This window comes from Berghia stephanieae, chromosome 4 (genome assembly GCF_034508935.2).
Source record: "Berghia stephanieae isolate SIO BIC M18660-M18661 chromosome 4, UCSD_Bste_1.3, whole genome shotgun sequence".
In the NCBI taxonomy this organism is placed as follows: domain Eukaryota; kingdom Metazoa; phylum Mollusca; class Gastropoda; order Nudibranchia; family Aeolidiidae; genus Berghia; species Berghia stephanieae.
In genome coordinates, this window is record NC_088363.1 from 79710096 (window position 1) to 79720095 (window position 10000).

Here is a 10000-nt window from a genome sequence, read left to right on the forward strand (position 1 = left end):
CACTGGCCTGTCACTTTGTCAGCGAGATCTTACAAACCCAGCTACCTATTTCCTGCTAAGTGGACAGTGGATCAGAGAGAAAATCACGACTTTACTTGGGATCGATCCTGTCACCCTCGCGTGTACATGAAGTGCTATAACAACTAAGCTATCGAGGACCCCCACGTAGTTCTCAATCACTATTCATAACTTCAACTTCCATCCAACCATCTTCTCGTCCATCCAAATACGAGCGTCCTTATATCAGCCGTGTCTTAATATCTTCTACCCCGGCGGATGCCGTTACTCTATCTCTATTCATACATGTTTTCCCTTCTAATTAACCGCATGGGCCCGATTGTCATAATTAGTGGTCAGCAATGCCATCACTCATGCTGAGGTCTTTGACCTCTCGCCCATTCCAACGATCCTTAGGTCATCTCTCGTCTCCAACACTCATATGAATCCATTTATCAACCCCTCTCCCTCTTCCTTCCACAAGGTTAAATGCACATATACGCATACATAATATACGCAAATACATCCAACTACCCCCTCTACACCTCCCGGTACTATCACACACATCAATAAACATTCTCAATTCTTCATCCTCACAAACACACATACATACTCACACACACGCACACACAATTTTCAGAAAATTCTTCATTACAATCTAGTGACGGATCCGCTCGCTCTATCTAGTTAGGCCGCCCGCTTAATTTAAGTATGTATTATGCATGGTCCCTGCTCTTGTGGGAACGCTTGGTGACAAATGGAACCGGTTGTTAATTGCTACAAGTAAAAGTACAGAGAACATTTGTATAAAACAGTGGCAGACAATGTCAGAAAGAAAAATACAAGAAAAATAAAAATTCCCACAAATCAGTTTTCCTCATCTGGGGTTCGATCCTCAGACCTGATTACCAGTCAGACGTACTACCATTACACCACAGAGGTTACCCGATAGTTGGGACGAGTTTCATGTCTATATTCTTTTCCTGTTCAATGTTTGTGGTGTGTAACCCAAGCGAAGGTTCACAGAAGAATATAATATTTAGGTGGTCAGAGTAGTCAGAACGAACGTCAACAAAATATTATAAATCGCAAACGCCCGCCCTTATAGCATGTGAGTCATATTATAATATTCTACCAACTGAGCTTTCCATACCCTTCCTCCATGATATTATTCAACACTTTCAATTACACTGAATCAAATGACATCTAAAACTATGAACAACTCCAGCTTAAAGAACCGGGCCCGGTCCTGAATTTAGATAGCCTATCAGTCTTGTCTCGAGTACAAACCTCTAAGAAGACCGTTCTGCCGTACTCTGGAGAAACGCATTTTAAAAAATTTGGCCAGAAAACTGGTCCTTCAAATATCGACTCTGCTCATCTTGGCTAAAACTCTCAAGCTCTGGACTTTGCCAAAGTCCCAGGTTTGAGCCGAAGTCCCGGTTTTGAGAGTTTTTGCCAAGATGAGAGTCATTTAAATCGATCGATATTTGAAGGACCAGTTTTATGGCCGAATTTTGAAATATGTGTTTTTCCAGAGTACGACAGCGTACTATTTCGTCTCAGGTAGATTTATAGCAACGCCATTCAATTCGAAACGCGTAAATTGAAGAGAGACGTTGTCGGCATAACAATGCTTTATTTTGTACTGTTTTCTTTAAAGAACAAGGACAAGACAAGGCTGAGACCCTGGAAACAAGGGGATTAACCAGTCCATGAATGACCCATCGACTCAATCTGGCACTATGTCGGGATAACCCAGATGACCTTACAGTCAAAACGATTAGAAAAATGAATATATTATCGTTGTTTCTCGCACTTTTTCGGGGGGTCCCCGATAGCTCAGTTGGTAGAGCACTCGCTTCACACGCAAAAGGACTGAGATCGATTGCGGGTGAAATCGAGATTGTTTCCTGACCCCACCACCTCGACCACCTGCTAGCAGTGATTAGATCGCTGAGTCTGTTGAATCTGGCGGAAAGGACTTTTCGATAGACAAGCGTCATATCGAAAAGTACATCACATAATTAAAAGAAATGCTTTGATTACAGCTATAAATACTAAACACTGTGTTGTAGAGCTCACTTTGTACTTTTTTGTTTGAGTAAAATAGTCTATTTTTGTGCTGAGTGTGTGTGAATTTTCGAGGGAAATTCTAAAAATAGCTGGCAAGGAGAGAGTTAAATCGATCGATATTTGAAGGACGAGTTAATTGGCCATATTTTTAACTAGGAGTTTTCCTGGAGTACGGCAGTTAATTGGTTTACGCACCTATAGATAGAATGCGCTTGGCCAAGGAGTTCACAACATTGCCATCCGGAAGTATAACGGACCAACACACAAACTCTGTGTAACCATGAACTTTTATAGTCTGGTTAATACAGTTTAGTGAGAACAACTCACAAACGCGGATGGCAAAAACCATAACAAAAGGCCTGAGTGACGTCATCTGCATACTATCTATTCACCCCTATTTGAGGCAGTGAGCCTACAGTGGAAGACATTATTCCCGTTTAGATGGAAGGGAACCAGTGAGTGATGCATTCAGGTTGCCATAAATATATACGACTGTGACATGGATGGTCATAAACATTGGCATGGAATTGGGCTGGTGGGAAAGACAGTCTTGTGTTTAGGGAATGTGATGGAGTGTCGGTTATGTTTGGTGCATCACTTTATCTTCCTATTTATCTGCAATATCGCCCATACGAATATATTATGATACATACAAATATCATATTATATATAGAAATGTATGACTGTTTGATCGTATGAGCGTGTTCGTGTGATGTACGTGAGAGGATGGCAAAGAAACATCGATGGCTTTTTTGCTGAAAAAAACTGATATAGAAGTTGATAAAACTTCTATTATTCCAACCCTCCCATTGGAAAAAAATCCTCTCATTTCTTAGTAAATACACAATCGTTGAATAACGCTTTGAACGCGCTGAAAAAAAATTATTCAACGAATGCAGAATATTTCCGCTCATTTTATTGGTTTAAAAAATAAGGTGTAGAATTGATTGGCAATTAAAATTATATTTTAAATACAAATCCAATGTTTTTATTTTATTTTTTGGGGGGTCAAATTGTCATTGAAGCAGATGGAGAAAAGAAATTATGGTGAAAAATAGTACTACAACATGCAATTGGTCAGGACATATCTAAGTCTTACTTGGTGGATTGGATAAACGGAATAAACGTATTCTTTGTATTTATTAAAATCGTTTTTTTTAATTGTGCAATAAAACACACTGGCAATGAGGATTGTTTGATAACGTTTGTGATTTTTCAATATAAAAGACACAGGTTTCAAAAACTATTTATTTTCAGTCAAAATCCAATCTCTGTTGTGAAAATGATTGGCACTACTACAATTACTACTACTACTATCAATACTATTACTACTGCTACTTCTACTACTACTACTACTACTACTACTACTACTACTACTACTACTACTACTACTACTACTGCTGCTGCTGCTATTGCTATTACGACAACAACTACTACTATTTCTCTCCTCCTCCTCGTCCCAATACTACTACTACTACTACTACTACTACTACTACTACTACTACTACTACTACTACTACTACTACTACTACTACTACTACTACTACTACTACTACTACTACTACTACTACTACTACTACTACTACTACTACTACTACTACCACCACCACCACCACCACCACCACTACTACTACTACTACTACTACTACTACTACTACTACTACTACTACTACTACTACTACTACTACTACTACTACTACTACTACTACCACCACCACCACCACCACTACTACTACTACTACTACTACTACTACTACTACTACTACTACTACTACTACTACTACTACTACTACTACAACTAATAATAATAATAATAATAATAATAATAATAATAATAATAATAATAATAATAATAATAATAATAATAATAATAATAATAATAATAACAATAATACTTCAACTAGGACATCGAAATTCACGTTTTCAATTTTCAGCATCCTTAACCCACTTCACATTTCAAACATTACTAGATCTAACATTATTTGAGCAACTATCAGATAAATAAACATAACATATAAACCATGTATCATCAGGACCTATTATAATCTACTAAAGTCAATAACAGGGCAAAGTAGCTTTCACTCACGGTCGATGCTGTGTTTGCTTTGTAGTAAGAATCTGACATTTTTTACTGACATACAGGGAACTATAAATATAATTTATTCAATTCATGATAGCATATTTGTCAGTATACCGTGCGGCTATGTTGTCTGGTTATAATACACTCGCCTTCATATCCGAAGGTCTTGGGTTCGAGACCCACTCTGAGCGGCGCATGGTTGAGTCCTAGGCAAATGATCTTTACTCACATTCTCCCACCGAGTTCAGGTGTAAAATGAGTACCTGGCAAATATCAGCGTTGTCTCTGTCGAAAAAAAAGTAATATAGCCTGACAGGAGTCATGTGCTAGTGTTGTTGTTCTCAAGGGACCCCCCTGCCCCCCCCCCCCCCCCCCACCCCACACACACCTAGTGTAAAGCGCTTAGAGCAAGTTTAGTTATTATTGCTCTATATAAAAGCTCATAATATTTTTATTTCTCATAAGAACCAATCCTATATTTGACGGGCCAGCGCTCAGCCACAATCTATATAATTGCTCCAATTTTATATCATATTTTTATCAGTCTGTCATTAAAAAAAAAAACTTAAAATGAACCAGGAATAGAATTGCTTCTATTTTTTGTATCATATTTAATATCTGTTGGATTGATTTATAAGTTAAAAAAAAAAACAACAAAAAACTGTCATTTCTTTATGTTGCGACTTTAACATATCATACTAAGGGTTGCTTTGGTCTTGACTTGAATTTGACTTGAGCTTTTTACATAGCGCAATATCCACTAAACGTGCTCAAAGCGCATTACAATTGGTCCCTAGCAAACAGCAACACTTAACATGTAGAACGAGACATGACGCCCATAGGCGATATTACTACTTTTCGGACAGAGACAACGCTGTTAACGGCCAGGTACTCATTTTATACCTGAGTACGGTGAGAGAATGTAAGTCAAGAGTATTTTCCAAGAGGACTCAACTATGCGCCGAGCGAGGCTCAAACCCAGGACCTTCCGATCCGAAAGCGAGTGTCATACTACAAGATCACATAGCCGCACAAAGGCCTTTAAATACCCTGTGAAAAAAAAGAGAAAGGCTCAGGTCAAAAATTCTCAGATGTGATCGTCATTTACGTCATGATTTATTGAACTTAGGGCCTTTAGATTCCTAATAATTCCGATCGGGACGCCTCAGCATCCTCTCATTATCGTACTGTGTCAATTCCTTTCACAGTTCACGGTCGTTTGCTGTGGATTCTAATGCCATACGTTTTTCTTTTGATTTTAATTCTTGGTTAGTTTGGAGGCAGCTTCCTAATAATTCAGATCGGGACGCCTCAGCTGCCTCTCATTATCGTCTGTGTCAATAGGGTTAAACAGTCGTGACGTCACTTCCCGCGTAAGGACACATAGTAACTTAGTAACTGATTCTAATCTATCGGAACAATCGTGGACGCTCTTCTGAAATATTCTCCGACGAGCATAAAAGTGTATCAAGAGGAGAAAAACGTTATAAATCTGATCATCATGTGACTTTTATATTATATGCTCTAGCTAGCATGAAGAATAAAAAATACCGATTTTCTTTGCTTAGAACTAAGCTGCTGGTTGCTAGGCGGACATGACATCAAACTATTGAATCACGGTCGTTTACTGTGGATGCTAATGCCATAAGCTTTTTCTTTGATTTTAAGTCTTGGTAATTTTGGAGGTGTTTTAGGTCATTATTCATGACAGTGTGAATTGACGTTGGTGGTCTGCATTTTTATTGACATCATAAACAATCAAAAAACACCAATAAGGCTCAACAGTCTGACGTCAAGTCCACCTAACAACCATCCAGTTGGTTCTAAATGAAGGATCTCGGTTTTTTTCTTCTCCATGTTGGCTTGAACTTTACAAAACATCATGCAATCATATGTAAAAGTCAAAACATGACAAGATTTTTAATGATTTTCTTCCCTGGTGACACTTTCATGCTCGTCGGAGAAGTACTTTATAAGGTCGGTGATAGAGATAATGGCGTCCGCCATTGTTCCTGATAGTTTAGAGCCTGGTACTAAGCGTCATTTCTAGGGAAATGACGTCACGACTGTAGAACCCAATTAAAACGATTTCATCAAATTCATATTTTAAGTATTGTATTTTTTAAATGAATTTGAACCAGACATAATTGCTTTAATATTTTTATACATGATTTCCTTTACCAGTCATATTCAATGCAGATCTACTTTCGGCAAAAATGGAAGGATGAAAGACTATCTTTCTATTTACCAAACGTTACGGAGTTTACCCTCAGCAATCGCTTCATGAGGGACATTTGGAAGCCGAACAGTTACTTCCTCAACGGGAGGGACAGCAAGCAACATAATCTGACTGTGCCTAATGCCTTTGTGAGATTGCGACACGACGGCAGTATTTATGTATCCATGAGGTAGACATTAATTTTCTTCATTATCGTTGTTATCATATTTCTCATCATCATCATCATCATCATGATCATCATCATCATCATCATCATCATCATCATCATCATCATTATCATCATCATCATCATCTTCACCATCACTATTACCTCCACCACCACCATCATCATCATCATCATCATCATCATCATCATCATCATCATCATCATCATCACCATCATCATCATCATCGTCATCGTCACCATCATCATCCATAACGACATCAATGTTATTACCACATTCATCATTATTCATTTAATTCAAGTTGGACAAAAGTGTATACCAGGTATATACGTTCATTTTATTTATATTTCCAACAATTTGGAAATAACTCTTTTAAAACAGGATTTCTCAACATTGACCCTGTCCTATACCCTTTATCCACGGTGGTATTGAATTAAAGAAAACTGAATATTGTGATTTATTAAAATCTGTTCATTTGCCAGTTTTTTTAAATAAAGGGTTGCATTTTGTGATTTGTGACATTTTGACCTTTGAAATTTCGTTTAAGCCAAGCGAGGTTATTTACCATGGTCAAAGTCATAAACCGACTGTCTCGAAACATCAGTCATATGAGACTTGATTTACATAACTTCACTCGATACATATATGAATGAGTATCTAATTTCCATTAAGTTGTGTTGAAAGTTCCATGGTTCATTACACTCTAATAGAAATTCCCATCTACATATATTGAATTGTTTGTGACGGGTAATTTTAAGGAAAGTATTTTAGGAAAGTGAAAAAAAAATCTTACAATGTTTATTTCTGGGTTTGTAGAAACCCACGGAGATCTAAAGCAGTAAAACTGTAGAGAAGAAACTCTTGTCGATCAGGTGTTTCGGTCATTAACTCTCTAAAAGGCCTTTAGCACATCTAACTCATGACCCCTACTTTTTAAAAAATAAATTGATGTCACGAGAGAGTAAACTTACGACCTTCTGTTCTGTATTCTTTTTTTTTATTATTCTGGCGTCATTTGTGTTCTTTTCATGACACCGCTTATTCCATATAACATATTATTATTATTGGTTGAGTATGATTTCATTCCTCCTTTTCCTTACCAATGTGAGCTTTTCTCAACGGTTTCATATTCAAATTGCTTTTGCTACACTTCGCCAGTGATATTGAGATGGCGTAATAGTTCATATATATATATATATATATATATATATATATATATATATATATATATATATATATAAATTCACTCACGTATTCTTGTCGAATAATATATATATATATATATATATATATATATATATATATATATATATATATATATATATATATATAATGATAGCGATGATCTTGTGCCGAGTCTGAGTAGATCTCTAAAATAGAGTGTATCATAATATAATCATTTTAGGCCGTATTGGTGAAAAGACGTTAAACACGTTAACTGTCGTACACTGGAAAACCACGTATTAAAGAATTTGGCCAGAAAGCTAATCTATTTATAACTATGGATTTAAATGACCCTGATCTAGGCAAAAGCTCTCAAACTGGGACTTCACGAAATCCTATCAGTACGGACACGAAGCTAGTCTATAGCAAGGTACATGCCGCTGGATCTATCAGACCCAGCTACCAATCACTACCGAGCTGTCAAAGGGGTCAGAAATAAATCTCTTCATTCAAAATCGATCCCTTTACATGGGAAGCGAATGCTCTACCGACTGAGTTATCGGGACCCCAATTGGTTTGTATAGTCGAAATAATCAATTCAAAATAAAAATAAAATAGAATTGAAGACTGAGGCACAACACTAAAAAATAATGCTCGAACGATGACCGACTTGTCAGTTTTAGGGAACACAGTGAAAAGATAAACATGCTGAGAGAAAATGTAACAGTAATTTGTTTTTGTTCTTTATTTTCCACACCACTTTAAATAGTTAACTGCCGAAAGACGCGAAGTCCCAGGTTTGAGAGTTTTACCAAGATGAGGGTCATTTAAATCGATCAATATTTGATAGACAAGTTTTCTAGCCAAACATTTAAATCCGCGTCTTTCTGGAGAACGGCAATTAATTGGTTAAATACAAAATTGCTTAAATTTTGAATACCGACACGTAAACTATCATCCGTGTTTTGTTTGGCCAACGCTTTAAATACTTTCTATTTACTTTTTGCTACGTAAACACTGCAATGCCTTAACCACTCGGACACTTCGCCGCTCGGAAGACCCCGGGTTCGAGCCCCCCTTCAGGCATTTTCGTTTTTTCCTTGGGCAAGATTATTAACCCCCAATAATTGTCTCACTTGGACACATGTGTGATTCCTGTTGACATCAGACACCCTATTTCATGGAATATCTATATTCCTTCATGAAATGCCTAGGCAACGGGATATTTTGGTACCGTTGCGAAAGGACGTTATTATTTTTTATGTAGACATACTGTCGTACTCTGAACTAAACAACAAATATTGAATGAATTAACACGAAAGCTCGTCCTTCAATTTTCAATGTATGGTCATTATAATCGTCCGACAATTGAAGAACGAGTTGTCTGGTCAGGCCAACACAGTATTTTAAGATGTTCTTCTCCTTCTTCGTGGTCGTTATAGTAGCATCTTAACCCTCTCCTATTATAGCCATAAAAACTCTACATTGTGTCGCAGAGCTTTTTTTCTGAACAAAATGTAGAATATACTCGTTGCTAATCTGTTTCAAAAATCTATTTTTGTGTTGGGTGAGTATGAAGTTTAGGGAAAATTCTGAGAATTGCTGGTAAGGAGAGAGTTACATAGAGAATCCAGGCTGCGGCTCACATTTCAACAGACTGCACAATACACATTTCGAAATACACGCTATGATCATTTAATTATTTGGTATCTTTTCCACATTTCTAAAATTTTGGCGTTATGCATTGGAATCATATTTTACTATGAATCTTCTTTAAATAGTCTGGAATTTTTCTTGATGATGTTATATAATAATGCTGAGCATTACCAAAACCGAGAGTAACGTGTGTTTTTTTTCAGAATACGGCAGTATGAGCATAGCATGTTTTTTTTTTATTCCATCAGGCTTACAGTGAATGCTCGGTGTCCCATGATGTTGTCCAGATACCCGATGGATCAAGCAGTTTGTCCACTTTTCATTGCCAGTTGTAAGTAAATTTACATATCATCATAAAGTATAACTATTTTTTATTACTTGATATAAAAGAAATAAGCACTCTTTATACTTTATGATTATGGCTTTTTTTTAAAGTGCATAAACGTTTGCGATGATTTGAATTTCAAGTGGGTATGATTATGTACTTCTCTAGCTATTTTATCATTTAAAAATGTTCAAGACATCGAAGTAAGTGTTTTAACCATCTCCTTACCACCCATAGGAAAATCGTCACATTCGTTACGATTCAGCCAACATTTTTCTTATTCTGATTTCTTTTGTACA

At 36.8% G+C, this 10000-nt stretch overlaps 1 protein-coding gene across 2 annotated transcripts in view; it reads left to right on the top strand.

The window, feature by feature from the left end:
* Positions 1-10000, top strand: part of LOC144971341 (gamma-aminobutyric acid receptor subunit alpha-2-like) — a 156181-nt gene that overhangs the window by 119821 nt on the left and 26360 nt on the right. For both annotated transcript variants that reach the window (XM_078912063.1, XM_078912065.1), the window contains exons 5-6: positions 6338-6561; positions 9625-9707. In XM_078912063.1, the coding sequence (XP_078768189.1) occupies positions 6338-6561; positions 9625-9707 (307 nt within the window). The remainder of the gene's footprint in view (positions 1-6337; positions 6562-9624; positions 9708-10000) is intronic.